The sequence below is a fragment of the Calypte anna genome, chromosome 15 (genome assembly GCF_003957555.1).
Source record: "Calypte anna isolate BGI_N300 chromosome 15, bCalAnn1_v1.p, whole genome shotgun sequence".
In the NCBI taxonomy this organism is placed as follows: domain Eukaryota; kingdom Metazoa; phylum Chordata; class Aves; order Apodiformes; family Trochilidae; genus Calypte; species Calypte anna.
Window position 1 is genome coordinate 2,852,695 of NC_044261.1, and position 18,737 is coordinate 2,871,431.

An 18,737-nucleotide genomic window follows, 5' to 3' on the forward strand; every position below is an offset into this window, starting at 1 on the left:
AACGCCAGCTTGGGCACCCTAAGGGGAGTAAATTATCATCTCCCTCCCATAGAAACAGCTCCAGAGCTGGGATAAGGTGGCTCCTACCTGACACTGGCTCTGCAGCTTCTTGGTGGGTCGGCCAACGATGTAGATGTGGGTGGGAGGGAGGCTGATGGAGCTGTACACAGAGATGTCCTTAGTAGATCCATACGCTGCGTGGATCCTCATGTGGAGCTGTGGGGAGAGACAGCAAAACAATCTCAACACGTGGGCACCCTGTGCTGCTCAACAGGCAGAGGTTTTTATCTTTTAAACCGCATTTGTGGGAATCTCAGGTCAATAACTTCTGGGTAATGTGCTGGGGATGTTCACAGACCAGGACAAGAGAAGGAACAGCAATCCCAAAGGAGTTCTCTTTGTGCTGATCCACGGACTTTCCTTGAGCTCTGTGGGGGACAGGGACACTCCAAGAGTTAAGGAGGGGCTTTTCCTGCTGTTCAAGGCAGAGCTCTCAGACTTCCTCTACTTGCCAGACAAAGAAAACCTTGGTTTATCCAGAGCTTTTCTGCAGCTCTGGGCTGAGTGACATAAGACCTCCCTGGGGTGAAATTCCTGGGAAGAAGCAGCTCCTTGGAATCTCTCATCAAGGCTGTGTGGTGCAAAGCCATTCTGCAGCAGCTCCATGCCCTCTCAGACCTCCTGATTACACCATGGGCAGCCAGAAAGCCACCAAACAGGCAAAAAAGAGCACACGTGGGGAAGGGAGGCCCTGCTGCCTCTGTTCCATTAAGTATTTGGCATCAGAAGGACCAGTAAGGAAATGGAGCAGAGCAGAGATGCCACAATTTAACAGCATAGACACTTTGGTAGAGCAATACAAGGATGAAAAGAAAATGAACCAATTAATCTTCCACTGCAGGTAACATTGTTGCCAAGAAGCTGCTGCTGACAGGGACAATGGGACAGGGAGCAATCTAAACCCAAGCTATGGTGGTTATTTCAGCAGACCCAGGCTTACATCTGTGATGAGGGATTTCAAGAAGTTGGCTTTGTGCCTCAGCGGGTCGTGGACGAGCCCATCGCAGAAGGAGACGATGCCATGGGGGAAGTTGTGCTGTGCTAACCACGCCACCACCCTCTGCTTCTGCATGTCTGGGCGGCCCGTGACGTAGATAATGAGGTAGCCAAGGTCTTGCCAGTGCCTGGAAGGAAAAGCAGAAGGCAAAGTAAACCAGAGAAAGTCAAGGTAAACCAGACAGACTGCCCCAGGTCTTGCCGCTCACCTTACGACGTCGACGGCTCCGGCGCGGACTTTGGGGTCGCTGCCCATGATGGACACGCTGGCTGCAAAGGAGCCATCAATGCTGAACACCACAAACTCTGTCCCCTTTGGCAGGACTGTGATGTAGCTGTCTGCATACGTGTGGTCACCCCTGGAAGGGATGTGGGTATTTAGAAGCATCAAGACACACAGGTTCTTTCAGAAGGTATCACCGAGGCCTTTAGAGCACCCAAACCCAGCCCACAGGCTCTAACACTGAGGTCACCCTGAGTTACAGCAGTGAGAAGTGTTGCATGAGGTGTTAAAGTGGGGATGAAAATAGTACCGTGGAGCCCTGGCATCAGTGACTCAAAAAAACTCCTCCCAGAAAACCATTGCTGGGTTCACCACTGAGATGTCTCTCCTGCCCTTTTCAGAGCTCAAAACAGCAGCTGGAGCTGAGCTAGAGCCTCTGCACTCTGAATTATCAGAAGTACAAAGTTCTGTCCCTCAAGGACAAGTTTATGATCTTTAAAATATGCTGAATGGTGCAATTTTGGAGATGATTATGGGGCCATGCATCTGTGATGCAGAAGGTCTGCTCCTACAATGGGAGCTCCATTGCCATCCTGCTCATGATAGAGGAGTCAGAATAAAATATGGATTTTCCTCTTGGAACGCAGATGCCATTGTGCCTCTTGCTGGCAAACCAGGCTGTGGAATTCATCTTTTGCTCCTCTAGCAAACTGGGCCCTGGCACCCCAAGGTACCTCACCTGACCACCATCTTGACGGGGTAGACCCCAATGCCCAGGCGCCGGTTCTCGGGGATGACGTAAGAAATCCTTCCACTGCTGTTGCTGATCTCTGTGTCAAAGTACACCCACTCTCCTGAGGGTGGCTGGGTCATGATGTGAATGTCCACCTGTAAGACAGCAAGGCTGGGTCAAACAATAGCATTAAAGATAGTGCTGAGTAGAACAGGACCTCCCAAGCCAAGCCCCTCTGGATGGCAGCAGGGCTGGGGCTGCTTCCACACTCTGCTCACTCTTGACAGATGTGAGCTCAGAAGCACCCAAACATCAGGATGCTGGAATGAAACCTGGCCTGATGGTGAAGATCACCATGATGAAGGCTCTTCCTGGTAGGAGGCACCACCCAAGTCTCAGCAGGGGAACCTGGCCAAGATGCAAACGTAGCAAACCCCATCAGGGACCAAGGGAACACCAAACAGCCCCCACCTCTGTCCCTGTCCCCCCCCAGTGTGCAACCCCCATAGCAGACACAATACCTTTTCTCCTGTGAGTGTGACCATATCTAGGGGACCATACATAAACCTTCCAGTTAAGGTCTGGGGTCCATCTTCATTAGCAATGGCATCGTTTATCCTGTGGTTGGCTGTGACATTCTGTGCAAGTCAAGAGGGAAAGGAAAAATAAAAGAAAGAAGTTTGCAGTGCTGCACAGCCTCCCAGGGAATGCCAAATACAACCAGTGGAGCACGGGTGTTTGTGATGTTCCCCTTCTCTTCTCCACTCACAGATCTCAGCCTTGGAAAAGCATCTGACCCATGGAAGAGGTGCCCACACTGATAGGGTGGATATGAGTGGACATGGCCAAAGAGACACTTTCCTTGGCAGTTTGTACATCAGTCCTGACACTGGCTCTGAACTTCCACACTTGGGATTTCCAATGCAATGCAAGCAGCTGCCAGAGAAACCTGCTGACATTGTTTCAGCTCCAGCAGTGAATTGCCCTCTTTCAGGAATCAGAGACATTTCCTGGGAGCGAAGGGCATTTACAGAGCAGGCGACTTGCACTTTTGGACTTTGAAAGATGTTCAGTCCCTTTCTCTGACCCACAGCCAACACTTTCTGTGTTCTCCATAAGCTCAGGGCCAAGAGGAGACCTTGCTGGTGCAGACCTTTTGGGTTACTCTGCCACAGATCCATCAGTAGGACAGATTCACCAATATATCCCAGTCGTGCAATGTCATCTCTGCCACGGACAGACACAGGCATCACCCTGGCTGCCTTCAGTGCTGCCCCTGCAGCCCAAACCAAACCCACTCCCCCTGATAGCACAGCCCAACCCAAACCCACTCCCCCTGACAGCACAGCCCAAACCCACCCTTACCCGGAGCTTCACGTGTGTCCTCTTGCGGAGCCACTTTTCCCGGGGCTTGGAGGGGGTGAAGACAGACACCTCCTTCCCATCCAGCTCCAGAACACTCGAGTTCTCGTGTCTCATCACCTGCAGGGGCACAGAGCCCATGGAGACATCATCCACCTGCACCATGACCCCCTCCTCCTGCCCTTCTGCACCCCTGAGTAAGGGCAATGCTTGGCCAGATGTGGCCCGAGTCCACCTGCCAGCCCTTGTCAGCTGCAGGTGGGCAGCACTGACTTAATCCTGGCTGGAACACAGGTTCTTTAGTTTGTCAGGAGGTACAAAAGTGACTCAAACACAGCAAGACAAGCTCTGAACTCCAATTTCTGCCATTCCTCCAGGCATTCATCATTCTCATCAGTCTGTGAAGGAACATTCTCCTCCTCTGAACACCTGTATCCTGCCACAGGGATAGAAAAGCAGAGACCTGGAAAGAGGAGGATGAAATCCTACCTAGACTGCTCAAAATTTCTAGAAGGTAAAAGGAAGAGTAACACCTAAAGGTGAGGGGACATCTCAAAGACTGCTGTAAGACTAGGAGATGACCCTACACAAATAACTCCAAAATTGACAGTAGTCCTTAGTGATCTCATCCCACCAAGAAATTAAGAAGCCTCTAAAGTGTGGGCTCTTTTACAAAGTCCTGAACATACTCTCTGTGGCCAGCAGCTCTCCAGCTGACCTGGGCTGTAGTGGTCTGACCCAGGCGCCAGCTCACTCTACAGAGATGAAGCTGTTTTTCTTCCAGAGAAATGGAAAAAGGACCCCAGGGAGGATGAGCCTGCTTGGGAGGGAGTTCATGGAAATCCAAAGTAAACAAAAGAAGAACTTTTACTGAAAATTATTTAAATCAGGAATCTATTTTGAGTCCTATTTGGACTTGCTGTAACAAGATTTAACCTTTGGAAGCCAAGCTATTCAACAGCTTACTTTTACATTTTGTCCAGAGATGGTTTTCAGAGGCAATTAGAAACAAGTCCTTATTAGGGGAAGAAGTGGCCTGGTGCTCAGGAAGGACAGCAGGATGATAGGGGATGAGGAAAACCCTGGACTCAAGGCAGAGACAAGTGAGTAAAGACAGGCATGGGGTGTTGCCAGACCACCAAGGCAGCCCCCAGCAGGCTTTGAAGGGATGGAGTTGTACCACAGAACAGAAAATCTGAAGCACCACGCTGTGCTACAGACCCAGGTTTGGGCTGAATCCTGACTAATTGGCTATTTCTTGAGCAGAGCATCTTGTGTACAAGACTGGCATGACTGTTCCCACTCAGGAGCAATTAAGAATCTCTCTCTCCAGCCCTGTGGGGCTGAGTTTGATGCAGGGCTGGGGTTTCCCAGCAGGTGATCCAGCAGTGTGTGCAAGCACAGGGAGGTCTTGCTGGGCTAGATACAGCCCAGGAAGAAAGGGGTTCACTGGATTATTGCTGCCACCAGCACTGACAACTCTGTTGTTTATGGTTCCCACATTATTTGGAAGACAGCACTGAAAGAAAGTTTGCCAACAGAATCAGAAATAATTGAGAGCTGCAGTAGAGGAGGCTGGAAGGGAGTGGGGACAGCTGAACAGCTGAGCTAACACAAAGCAAACCCAAGTGCTGAAGTAGGCAACACGATCCACAGAGTTGCTTTTAGTTGTGTTTTTGTTTTCCAGTTCCAAGCTCTATCTACAATTCCTTGGAGGTTTCATACTTTGAAAGGCAAACAACTCCCCCGCATCGCCAAGGGACTGAGGGAAAAAATAATTCTTTTAGGAAAAATGCATTTTAAACAGTAAATTTAAATCTCAAGCCAAATGTATGTTAATGGAATGGGAGGTGTCAGACTCCAGACACCAGCAATCCCATTTACCTACTCCCAGGAGAACTGCTTTGTACTGGAGGAATGAGGACTAAATCCTAAGATGGTGACAATGGTCGAGCTTCTAGGGGAGGTCAAAATAACTTAAGTCAAAATGGAGAACCCAGCTCTGCCTATAAACTCAAGTCAATTTCATACAAAACTACTCCTTTGTTTTTACTGTATTTTGTGCTATTTTTCTTTGTACATCAAGAAGTTCCCTTTAAGTTTCAGGCCTGAGTTCCAAACTCACACACACAAACACCTCACTTCAAGAAACAAGTGCCACTGGCTTTTGCTACTGGGATCTGACAGCAAATGGCCCTGGGTTCACTCCATGGCTCCCTGGAGAGCCCATCTGAAACCTGCTCCACTGTTAAAACCCCCACCCAAACTACCCAAGTGTGGCAGCACAGCTTTGCAGCTCTACCAAACACAAAACAAGAGAAGAAGATGGAGCAGCAGCAGCAAAGGGTATTTTTTTCACCTCTACGTGTCGAATGAGAGTTATGGAAGGTGCAGTGGAAAAAACAAAGAGCCCAAAATACTTTTCAGCAGAAAGATGACCCAAGGGTGAGCGGGGAGGACAACCATACCTGTCTCAGCAAGAAGGAGACAACGTCTGTGGACTCCCAATAGCTGGCGTGGAAGAGGTGCGGCAGCGCAACGGTGGGGAAGGCGGTCAGAGCATCAGGGCAGTAGAGAGCATAATCAATCCTTTTGGTTCCCCACCACTTGGTAGCAACTAGAAGCAAAAGATTTGTTCAGACCAAGCAGGTTCCCACACACGTGGTCACTGTCACAGTATTTGGAGGCTCTGGTTCCTCGCTCCAGACACACCAGGAGGTTGCTCCCTGGCTGCTGGAGACACTGAGAGGGAACAGCTGTCCCAGGGCTCAGGGTTTTGCTCAAACCAAAGGAGGAACTCAAAGGAGCACCAGCACTTGAGCTCCTTTATTTAAGGAAACAGGAAGGCACTAGAGGGCAGGTATTAACTGGCTGTTACCCCAGACCCTAGGGAAGGGTCTGTTCATGTTCAGTGAACCCAGGAACCCACATGCCAAAATGTGAGACAGAAATGCAACTCCCTGGAGCTGGGGGATGAAGGATTTGTGCTGTGCCAACCACAGGACATGCCCAGGCCACCTCCAGCCCTGCTTCCAACTCCTTTAGTTTTCACTAAGAAACAGCATCCAGATATTAGTCACACTGCAGAGGATCTGAATACTGGGAGCCCATGACAGGCACCACAAGGCAGGGTACATGGCACATCCTACCAGGACTGGCAGTCCCCAACAAGTCCTCCTGGGGTACCATGTCACAGGGAACCAAGACATCGAGCCCAGAATCTGCAGTGGGTTAACAAAAGTATCTGGGAGCACCAGGACTTCATGACTGGGTGTTGAAACATACACTGGGATGTTGGGTGGGCAAGCTTACAGACATACAGAGGAGTTTCTCCCCTCACACACAAGTGTCCAACAGCCACTGCTCAGCCCTGGGACACCACCACACTTCAACACTGCCCACACACTCATCCTTTCTGTCAGGAAAAGCCTCAGACCCTGAAGGTGTGGGCTGCTTCCCTAGCAGTGAGGAATCCTCAATCCCTGCATCCGCCAGCCTGGAAAAGCAGCCATGGAAAGAGAGGATCAGATCAAGAGAGCAAGAGGAGGAGCTGTGGTGGCATGCAGGCTGCAAGCTGGAGCCTTGACAAGGACTTCCTTGAATTTGGTTCTTCTGACAATGTTACCTATTTACGGACTTGCAGGAAAGTTGTCAGGTACAATCCAACAAACCCCTCTTGATAAGGGAAATCTGGTTGGTGATGAACAGAGATGCTGAACTGAAAAAATGGACCCACCAGTTCCTTCCAGAGGCTTATACAAAGCACCTACTGCAGCACCACATTGAGGTTTTATGGCACCAACACATCCTCAGGGCTGTGCCCTGGCCACCCTCATCCTAATGGCCATTTCTTTTCTGAAGAGCCATGGGAAGGAGGAGGAGGATGTTCATGGATCAACATGGCTTTTCCAGAGCACATGGGCACCTCCTCAGAGCCATTTCTGACTCCCTCTCTTCCACCCTGGCAGCTCCTGGTTGTGTCCCAACCTTTAATTTCTCATTCAAGTCCTCACATTGGTAAATTCCAGATTTTTTGTAGGAAGCAGGCGGGATTGACTCTTCCATGCTCAAAAGACAGTGGTGGAGGCAGAAGCTTTGTCCCCAGAGCTCTGCCCAGAAGGACTCCTGCTCTTGCCAAGTTGTTAGCCGTGCTTTGATCAATCTTGGGAGCAAAGTGACAGAAATTCTGTTAAAAAGCAATCAGAAACTGCCAGTGCTTCAATGAAAGCACAAAGATATGATGGAAAGTTCTGTGAAGCAGAGAGGAGGTTGACTGGAGTGGATCTCTCCAGAATACCTGTCTTGATGTCCAGGTCGGGTACCTGAAGAGCACAGTCTGCAGTCTGACTCCACGGCCCTTGGAGCTTTCGTCCCTTCACAGGGATTTCATGTTTATTCTGCCTACGTCTCTTGGATGAGGTTTGGGTAGGGGATTTGTGAGGGAGGGCAAGTTGGGACAGAAGGCTAAACCCTCTACAATGGTTAAGGTGGTGTTTGGTTTCTAAAATGAAACATAAAATTAAAAAATAAACAACAAAAAGGAGAAATCACACATCATTACTGGCACACATGCCGCAGGCAACACCAGTTTCACCCTCCAGAAATTCACAGTGCAGGGGAAGCTGCACCCTTGGGAAGGCTCCTGGGAGGCAGCCATGGTTCTGTAGCCATGGACCTCCTTGGCTCTCCCCACGGGACACACAGGGACCATGTCCAAGCCTCGAGGCCACGGCTCCACCTCAGCACCGCGCTCACGAGGCCACGCACAGGGGCTGCAGAGCCAGAGCCCGGGCCCAGGGGGTGAAGGAAGGGGCTGCATGTCAGCTCCTTCCTCTCCCGCCTCAGAAAGAGGTTTGGATGGCTGGGAAGGAATAAATGAGACAAAGCAGAAGGGAAATAATTGAGGAGGACGAGGGGGAAGCAAAGAGAGGTGAGCGCTGCGTGGGCCTGGCCCTGCCATCACCTCACGTCACGCCTGGTGTGAAGGCTTCATCAGCACCCACCAGCTGAGCTCGGCAGCCATCTGTGCAGGCTCCAGCAGCACAAAACCCTTCTCCAAGGGTTTTGGACACAAACCCCTTCTCCCCCAGAAGCCTTCTTCCCGAGCAGATGAATATTTAGTAAGCACTCAGCAAGACGCCATAGCAGGACAAACGCACGAATGCAGACGGGGAGCGCGGCACCGGCTCCTGGTGAGGCTTTGGGGAAGGAAACCTTGTTTCTGAGAGCACAGGGAGCTTCTTCCTGCTGCCCTCAAACAGGGAAGATGTTACAGAAGCTCCTGACCAGCACATAAGACCTTCAGCAATGACCATTTGCTTTGGTGAGTGTTATTTACCTCAGCAATTAATTATGAAGTGAGTTGTTCATAGCCCTATAGACTAATGTGCCAGGAACTGAGTATCTCTAAATTTCTGCCACCTTCTAGGACAAGAACTTGGGCTTTTTTTTATTATTTTAAAATTTGTTTGGTTTTCTGCCTTTTTCTGAGTTATTTGAGGTCCACAAGGACACAGACTGCTAATCTCTCACCTCAGGTGAAAAGAAGAGGCTGAACCACTACCAAAGGCTGTTGGTTCTTCACTGGATTAGCTGGGAAGTTACACAGATCTTGGGAAAAATAACAAATAGAAATCCCTTTAATTCCTCTCCTTTAATTCAGCTCTGGGATATGGGTCGTAACTGGCTGACTCCCTGAGCTGCCCCAAGGGCTACAGAAGAGCTGAATTTCTAAAACAAAGTCATAATAAAGCCAAACCTGCTCTTCCCTCTCAGCATTACAGCAAGGCTTACTCATCCCCATTTCTGGGGACCGTGTTTAAGAGACCCGCATCAAGCCACATCCTGCAGGATCAATCTGGCAGTGCTGATCCCTACCAGTTCTGCATGACTTATCAACAGCAGCACAGAACCATCCCTTTGGATTAACCCCCCAACACAACAGCCAAATGCTGCTCAAGAGTTATCAATTATTCCACTTATTTTTTGACCAAGTCACTACCAGCACAGCCCAGCATGCACCACACAGCAGCGATCCCTGTGTTATAATCAAACCTGTTATAATCAAATCTGTTCTTCCAGAGGATGGGATACCACGCAGCACTGACTACAGTGACAGTGGAATAATGCAAATTTTTGGTTATTAATGGCAAGTGTAACCACAGGCAGACAGAACAGCCGTGGCGCGGGTCCGGCACGTGGTGCGGTAGCAAGCGGCGGTCTCGGAGGGGGTGAAACACTTACTGTTGGCTATGTTGGAAGCTGTGAAACACTTACTGTTGGCTATGTTGGAAGCTGTGAAACACTTACTGTTGGCTATGTTGGAAGCAGTGAAACTGTCTGCCATTCCTGAGACCTGGCTGGCAATGCTGATCTCACTGGCTCTCCGGAAGCCCCTGAACTGAGGGGCTGAAATGGGGGTGGACAGGGACGCGTTTTCCATGAAGACGGCACCATGAGACTGAACAACATCTGCTACAAAGTTGAAACAGGGAAATCAAAATGTTAGACCAACAGGACAGAGGCTGGGCAAGATGAAGGCGAGGGGAGGAAGGCAGCAAACAAGGCTGGGAGGTGCAAAAGCCTTTCAGAATTGATTGGAATGGAAAAAAAAAAAATAAAGAAAAAAAAACAAAATGAAAAACATTCCACCAGAGCTCTGGTTTGAAAAGAAAGCAAACACCACAGCAGGCAGAGACACATGTGGCTGGAGGAGCAGTCTTTGGTGAAGAGAAGCAAAACAAGTAGCTCAAAAAACCCAAAACACCAAAGAAAAATCCAGGCAGACTTACTCAAGCAGCAATAACAGAAGCATGTGTCATACATAACAGATGTGAATATACACAACTTGATATACTCACATCAAGACAAAATAATCAAGGTAAGGAGACAGGCCAAAAAAAAATCTTTGGAAAGAAGGTATTTGTTTTCTTGAAACATTTTTACTTGAATAAACATCTCCAAGATAATAGAATTAATGCAAAAAATAAAAACTTTAAAAAAAAAATCAAGAAAATATTTTCATACTTGGCAGGGACTAAATTTGAACTTGTGTTTTATTGCTTATGGACACAGCCAACACTTAAACTGAAGTAAGGGCTGTAGAGAGAAAGGAGCCTCGTGCTGAGCACTTACATCTCCAGCTGGTGCTGGAGGAGCAGGGAGCCCTCAGCCTGTGTGAAACCAGAGCTCCTTTTGTACAACATGCAGGCCTGGATTCTTACATCCCAGCCTGAGGTTTACAAAGTCTGGCCTAACCCTTTAGTACATAAATACAGCAAAGGAGGATTTAAAGTTGTGCTAACGTGGACATTGGAGTGAAATGGCCCTAATCTGTTCAGGATTGGCCACTTTATCATCATTTTACCACTTCCCATCTCTGCTGTGCCTGGGGAGCAGTGACTGAACTTTATTCCCAGGTACCAAACAGGGGACAGGTTTGTCCCCATCCAGGAAGATGCCATGGGGAATGCAAGCACATTATTCCCACACACCAACACTCTGCCTATTTTCAGTTTAGAGATCCTTGGATTTCATCCCAGCATCCAGCTGACCCAGGGCATCCTTTTGGCTACTGCTTCACTTCACTATCAAATCTTTTTTCTTGGGGCTACTGATTTGCTTCTCTGTTCCCACACAAATCCTGCTGCAGTGGAAGGAGAGTATGAAGCAAACAAATGTGGAGCTGAGTGTTGGTAAAAGAGTTCTGTTCTCTGCAGGGAAAATCAGGCCACAAGCTGCTCTGTGTAAATCTTTGTGGACTGCACGATCTGAGCCCTGGCAGGAGCCTGACCTGATGATGAGCTGCACACACCACCCACGTCATGCCTGAAAAGCCATTACCAGCATCTCTTTCTCAGCACTTTCCTCCTCTTTTCACCTTGCTTTGAGCTGCTGGATTGGAAGGATCTGCAACCCAGGCGGCCCCACTGGGGCACAGCAGGGCTTTCTTGCTGCAGAAAGCACCAGCACAAGCAGAAAGACAATTCAAGCAAAGCCTTCAGAGAACAGGAGCCAATCCAGGACCTGCATTGAATCCCACAAAGGTCTCAAGGGTAAAAGTATCTCCTTCCCATCAGCCATAACCTGGGAAAACCCTCTCATTTCTTCCTGGGTTATTCCTCCTTCTTCTTTCCTTTGTTCATACAGACTGTGAGACCTATCTGCACTTGTGTCCTCGTGTCACAAACGGATGCCCCAGCTGATGGTGGCCATCACAGCTTGGTCAGAGGCTTTGTCTGCACTAAGAAAAATGCCAGGTTCAGGTTTAATTAACACCTGTCAGCAAAGCTTCAATTTCTTTCTCTCCCTTAAATAAAAAACTCGTATAGTTTGAATTAGGAAGCAGCTGGAAGACACACTGAAGACTGTGAGAGCAGTACTACCCAGGAGAAGAGACTTGGTCAAATGGGATGCTGCCTGGGTTGATCCCAGCTCTGTCTCCTTTAATGTGCCTTCACTCAGCTCTGCCTGAATTTTATCTCCATTTTTAAGAGCCCAGAAACTGGAAAGCAAATAAAATTAGTAGTATTTTGGGCTTGCTCTTTTAAACTCATCTCACTTTCTTGGGATTGACAGGAGAGTTTCTAAATACAACGAGTTTGAAGCAAAAGAACCACCTCGACAGCCCTCCCAGCAGCATCCCAGCTAGTGTCACCAGAGGAGGCATTCTCAGTCCTATAAAAAGCCTGAATTGCTGTAGCATTACTGAGCTGGCTGGTTCAGTATTGCCCGTGCTGGTAGCAGGAGTCTGTTCCCCTGGCTCTAACCCACTCAGGCTGCTTTTGGGTTTCTCCCTTTCCCCAAGCTGCACACCCTCTGTCACAGGAAAAGGACAGTTTCTAAGAAAAATGAGGGCCAGGAAAAGGCAGGGCAGGAAGCCTGGACAGAAAACCTGTTTTATGCATCACTGTCCCTTCAGCCAAACATCCTCCCCTACAAAGCTGCAGTGACAGCAACTTCCAGATGGGATTTGACTTAAAAAATCCCTAAGAAGGTATTTCCTGAAGTCCATGTACAAGTTTCACCAAATCCTTTGTGCAATTTAGAAACCCAGGGGCTTTCCTGGGGAGTGCTGAGGTGACCAGGGTGGGACACTGGAGATGCTGCTACACCAGCACAGCCTGACCCCAGCACCTGCTCCACAAGGGCCACAGAGGTGACATTCCCAGCCACAGCTCCTGCCCTTCCCAGGAAGGTTTCCCAGACAAACACCTTCATCCCAGGGTGATGATGGCTGGGCCAGGACCAGCAAGACTTCCATCAGGATTAGCTGTTCCTTTTGGTCTGTCAATAAGGACAGGGGTGCCCTGGGTGTACTGCACTGAAGTGTTCTTTGTACCATGCCTGAGGGGAGAATTTATCAGCACAAGGGAGCTCCAGGAAGAGGAGAATCAGCTTGAGCAGTGCTCTGAGCACCCTCTCTCCCAGCAGAGGATCTGCAGCTGCTCTGACTGCAGCACACACGTGGTGGTTGGTGCAATGAACTGAGATTTAATTGCACTTCCACAAGTGGGGGGGCAGAAAAGCAAAATCACTTTTTTTTTCCCCCACTTTTGGATCTATCAATACTCATTCCAGGGCTGTGCCTTTTCATTTATGGACTCATTTGTCAATGTTCTCACTAATTGTTTCCCACTAAGTGAGCAGCACTGGGCCATCCTCCTAATGCACTGCTGGCACTGCTTTAAGTCCTTGAAGTATCTGAATTGGCAGATTTCAGTGCGTGCTATTTGCTGGCTGAGCTGGGGGACTGATGTGGGAAATACTGAAAAGAATAAAAAAATATACAAAGTTCAAGTAAAAAAGAATAATTAAAAAATAGAAAAAGCCAGCCAGCTGCTCAGCACAGACCCTGCTTGCACTGGAGTCCCTGCTCAGCACTGGGCACTCCACTGCTGCTATCCTGAGATCAAGAGCAACAACACATTGCTGTTAGCTCTAAGTTTTTATGATTCTGGAAACTTCCCTCAGGCCAGTGGCTGAACTGGGCTTCACCACTTGGTAGTGTCAAGCCAAGCACTGCTCAGTCACACTGTGTTCTTTTAACACAAGGTAAAGAGCAGAGAAGCTTCTAAAGCCTCTGTCCTGCCAGCAGGAAATCTCAGATGACAGCTGAATGGCATTTCATCAGAGACCTCCACAGTGATTAATTAATAGTGCCAGCTCCCTTCCCTCTGTTAGGTTACAGAGCATCATGGCACAGGCAGCATGGCATCTGCACACCTAAAAATCATCTGAATCCTCAAAAGGCAAAGGGAGAGACTTGTCTGGAACAGTCAGCAATGTTGCCAACCTGTATGACCACATCATGAACTGGGCTGCTCAGCCACAGGGAGGGTCAGCTTGTTAAAGACAGCAAGGCAGCAGAACCAAGCTCCCAATGCTTTAAAAAAAAGGGTGAGAAGGGGCAAATAAGACACATGGGGAAGAGAAAGCTAAACCAAACTCAAGTCTCATTAAGATTGCAGATGTAACATCAGCCAGAACCAGAAAACACGAGGCCATGCAGCATTTGTGATAGAAAATAAGGGCAAAGGAATGCACCAAACTTTGCTTTTAAAACGGAAGTCAAGAAATCAATTTTAAAATGCCAACATGTACATCCACCTGGGGGGCTGAAAGCCTCAGTCACTGTATTCAGCAGAGCCACAAGGAGTGTCCAAAACAGAAATAATCAAATGGATAAAATCTGGTCTGATACAGACATTAATTAGATTTGTGGCCACGGGGCTGAGTGCTGGGGTGACACAGCAGCACGGGGGACACCACACCACCAGGGGCTCTGCCTGTCTGTGCCAAAGCCTCCAGCCAGCAGCACAGCCACCACAGCTGGAGAAAAAGAAATATGTGGCATTTGTCTCCCCTTCCAGCATCAGCATCAGAACAGGGCAGTGTTTGTAACCCCACCTTGTCCTTTGCAGGGTGGGTCTCAGAGTTATAACCAAGCCTGATCCCGTATAGTGATTTCATGTGGCACAGCCTGAGACACAGCAAGAAGATTTCAACTCCAGGAGGCAACAGTAGGATCTCCAAAAAGCACCCCAAGTACCCAACACCATAGACAATACAAAAGTGTAGATTACACACACTCAACAAAACCAGCACTCTTATTGGAAACATCTTGCCAATTCAGTACAGGAACAGGGATACTTGTTTCCATGAAGCTGTCCTGCTGCTGGAGAGCACCCAGAGGGCTACTTTCCATGAGGAGGATGGGATTGTTCTGGATTGTCTCGACTAGAAGCAGATGGGGAAAAAAACAAAAACAAAACAACAACAAAACAGAAGGACAGAGAACAACAGACATGCGGCCACAAAGTGTTAAACGTACAAACAGTTACAACTGAGCACTTCAACTATGAGTCTTCAATGAAAGGACAACCTTCAAATAGAGTAAAAGAAACAACATGGGTGACTTTCCAAATAGACTCACATCAGAGAGATTAACTGGTAGCAGAGGAGAGCACAACGATGGCATTTCAAATACAAAAGAAAAGGGAGTCCTCTCAACCAGCTTCTCCAATGGGCCAAATCCATAAATACCCAGCAGATCCAGAGAGATCTTTTTACTACGTGGAAAAAAAAGTATGCTCTAAGGGGACATTTACTTAAATCAGACTCTCAGTCTACACAGTGCAAAGCACAGGAGTAAGCAAGGATGTCAATTTGATTTCAGTCTGCAAGTTGGCTGTGATGAAACAGGGACCCAACAGTCGGCACAGATGGGAGAATGAGGGGAGAGGGGGAATCCAAGAGGCTTTTTGAATCATGGACTTTAAAGAAAGCCAGATATCTGCACAGGGAAATATGCACCAGTGTTCCAGGTTTTGTTGAGAACTAATTATAACTGAGCACCTGAATTTTACATGACTGCCAAATGATGAAATGTAATTATGGTGGCAGTTGTGCCCTGCAGTGACAGCCCTGCTAACTTCAGGAGCAGCTTTGCAAATCATGGTTAGAACAGCACCTCTGGGTGATGTGTAAATCACAACACTGAAATTCTGACTCTGGTGGAAATAGCCTGTTCCTTTATGATAAGCAAATGAAGAGCCTTTGTCTTACATAAGATAATTTGAAGCTGCTGTTTTGTCAGTTTTAGTCACCACAGCAGAGTAGCATCTCATAAAATAATAAGGCTAAAACCTGAAGTGGGTTTTGAAATCACCCTTCTTAGAATTGAATTAATTGCTGTTTAACTCCTCTCCACCATACAGCAAATGACTCTCCAGACACAGCCAGCTCAAAGGTCCAGGGAGGCACAGCAAATGAAAAAGGTCCCTGCATCTTCTGGAACACAACAGCAACCAGAATGCAAGTTGCTCAGTGTCAATGGGACCTTTACCTCTGGCTGCAGTGAGAACAGGGAATTTGAAATGTATTTAAAAGCAAGAAGGTAAGCTGCTTAGAATTTATTTATTTGTTAAGAATAAATCACTTGCAGCTGATACCTAGAACACACCTAAAAATCAAACTGCTTTTCAAGCTGTTATAGATTCTCCAAGCTGCTGTAACTGAACTGGGTACAAATGAGAGTGGATTCACTGAATGCTGCAGCAAGATCTTTTCTAAATTTGATAAGTGAGTGGGGCCTGAGAGTGGAGAAAGTATTTTATTCATTTTATTAAACCAGGGGTCTAGTTTATGCCCATTTAACTAACCCAGCTTCCAGATTCAGCAATTACAATGCAATCTTTAAATACATTGATACACAGGGGACCACTGCTTTGCACTGCCAATTTAGAAGTGATGCAGAGTATCACCAGAATTATTCAGTTGTAGATAAATATTCCTCTTCATTTACTCCTGCATGATTCAAATACTAAATAAAAGGAAAGCTACCAGAGTTTTGGGGAAAAAAAAAAACCACCAAAAAACCAGTACTAAATCTAGCTGGTGGCTTTGATATTCCATCTGGTTTGCCAGAGTTATTTCTTCTGTGCTCTAAATCTAGTTTTAATTAGTGACTCTCAGTTGCAATGTTGGCTTTAAGAAGCCATTGACTACCAGCTTCTAACATAGGAAGAATTTTGGTGCAATCATTCTTCCTTCCCTAAAGCCCTAACCCTGCAGGGAGCCAAAGTTTTAGGTGAAGCAGAAAAGTCAAATTTCCTTCCTTTCCTTCACCTTTCCATGGTGATGAGCTTCCCCAGGAGGTCCTTGCAATGAGAGCCTGCACTGAAATAGCACCAGACCAAGAGAGTCTAGGCACAGAAGTGAGGTGAAGATGGGAGGAAATATCATTTATTTTATATTATTATCAGATCCACTGCAAGAGCACTGATGTAATGGGAGCTGAGACAGGGCATGGTCAGGACACAGTTGTTTCAGATGCAAGTGGGTAAGACAACAGGGCATGCACACAGCCATTCTGGAGTTTATTATTGCTGCAGTTGGGGTAGAGCAAGTGAACAGGGCACTGATGGCAGAGGAACCCTAGGAAAACAAAGTGTCTCACTAGCAAGGTGACAAGGGCACCAGCCCCCAGGTCTACAGTCCCATCAGAAAGCAGAGGTTGCAACCAAGTCAATCATCTCATTGTCTCACTGTTGACTCTGCTCTTTCCAGTCTTCAAACATCAGAAGTTCTAAACTCAGCCAAGTTCATCCCATTCCATTTGGCCCCAATCACAAGCACCAGCTTGTGTGTAGAACAGGGACCTTCACAGAGAGGTCACTCAGTAGCTGATGGCCTTTGTGTGACAAGTGAAGGGCACACGGGTCCCAAGGCCTGGATTTTGTTGGAGGAAAACTACTTTTCTGTACATCAGGAATAAGGCTAACATTATAGGGCCAATTCTCTTTCTTGTCATTCCCAATTGCTTTAATAATTTCATGTGCAGTGTAGACACAACCCTTTGGATGGTTAGGAAGGATCCAGAGTGACTTACCCAGAACAGCAGAATTTCCATCCCCCAGTGGGAACCTCTGGTAACGAGGAATATTAAAGGGGGGTAAAAGGTAGAATTTCCTCTCCAGAAGAGGCTCGAGGCGTGAAGCAGATGGGTCTGCAGGGTGGAACAGGTTATAGACCTGCTGACAGGCTGGTCTGAGCTGAAAGACTGAAAAGATGAAGAGAAAAAAAACTCCCTCAAGTATCAAATGGTTATTAGAATACTGTAAGTGTTTTTTAAAAAGGACAACTATTACCTGAAAGAAAAGTGCTACAGGTTTATCACCTCCCTTTAGTCAATTTAGTCAATTGAAACAATTTATCACAATATTTATGGGCTCAAAAATTGCTTTTAGTGTCTGGAAGCACATTGCAAATAAATTGCAGAGTCAGTACTGGCTGGAGCACACAGTGAGCTGCTTCCTTACAGTGCAATAAATATTATAAATAAATATTTAGTTTTAACCAATTTGCCTCATCAAATTCCTGGATTTGGAGCAGGAGGTGCTTCCAGCATCCACTAAGCAAGCTCAGCAGCTCCCATCAGGACTTACTGTCAAGAGCTGGGATGACAGTTTTTCGGAGTGCAAGGACCAGACCCAAGGGAGAACCAAAGAGGAAGAAATCAGTGATCTCAAATTCAAACTTCCCAATATTCCCTCCATCCAACATAGTGGAGCTGCTGGAACGCCTGGATCCTGGGTCATTTCTCAGCACACTAGAATGTAAACTGGGACAAGAAGAGAAAAGAAACTCAGGCTTTTATTCATGCTGGTTTTTCATAATTGAATGATAGAGAAGTGACTGACAGTGAACATAATTTCTATGTCTTTAGTGCAAGAGCTGTGGCAATCAACCCACTCTGCCTCAGAACTGGAGTTTTGTAAGCCAGTAAAACCTCTCCCCAAACAATTCCCCCATTTCATTGGTGTAATTTAGACTGTACAAATCCAAGCTTTGAGTGGGTTCATTTACACACTCCTTTTTTTCCTCAAAATTGTTTTTCTTTGAGGAGCCAAAATCTTGGCTGCTGCTAATAGGACAGTCATTTGCAAGATAAATAACCAGCAAGCCAAAATCACTGGAGTAGCAGGGGAAAAAGCAGGTTTGCAGCAATTCACTCCATTGCACATGTTACTGCTATGCTTTCTGGCTGCCAACACTTGAGTTCCTTCCATCACTTTATTCTCAAATGTTATGGAAAGCTGGGCTTACCCATTTCTTCCTCGTGGAAGTGGTTGGACAAATGTTATAGGATTGAAAGGGATATAGAAAAAGAAAATAGGAGAGAGAAAAAGAAAGATCAAGATCTGTAAGAGGATTTCTAATATCCTTGTGCACCACACTCACCCCACAGCTCCCATGCACAGGTAGGGCCTTCACTGGGAATGGGAATTTGGGGCAGGCAACCCAGTGGCCATAGAGTAACCCCTATTTCTTGTGTACCCAGGACTCTCCCACTTCTATTTT

At 47.2% G+C, this 18,737-nt stretch overlaps 1 protein-coding gene across 2 annotated transcripts in view; it reads right to left on the reverse strand.

The window, feature by feature from the left end:
- Positions 1 to 18,737, reverse strand: part of PITPNM2 (phosphatidylinositol transfer protein membrane associated 2) — a 127,881-nt gene that overhangs the window by 4,654 nt on the left and 104,490 nt on the right. The window contains exons 15-26 of one of the 2 annotated variants that reach the window (XM_030460287.1): positions 17,822 to 17,997; positions 17,266 to 17,436; positions 14,463 to 14,612; positions 9,684 to 9,848; positions 7,672 to 7,875; positions 5,843 to 5,991; positions 3,378 to 3,494; positions 2,534 to 2,650; positions 2,019 to 2,167; positions 1,266 to 1,415; positions 1,001 to 1,184; positions 88 to 216 (exon numbers count right to left, since the gene is read on the reverse strand). In XM_030460287.1, coding sequence (XP_030316147.1) covers positions 88 to 216; positions 1,001 to 1,184; positions 1,266 to 1,415; positions 2,019 to 2,167; positions 2,534 to 2,650; positions 3,378 to 3,494; positions 5,843 to 5,991; positions 7,672 to 7,875; positions 9,684 to 9,848; positions 14,463 to 14,612; positions 17,266 to 17,436; positions 17,822 to 17,997 — 1,861 coding nt within the window. The remainder of the gene's footprint in view (positions 1 to 87; positions 217 to 1,000; positions 1,185 to 1,265; positions 1,416 to 2,018; positions 2,168 to 2,533; positions 2,651 to 3,377; positions 3,495 to 5,842; positions 5,992 to 7,671; positions 7,876 to 9,683; positions 9,849 to 14,462; positions 14,613 to 17,265; positions 17,437 to 17,821; positions 17,998 to 18,737) is intronic. The other variant, XM_030460289.1, reaches the window with a different exon arrangement.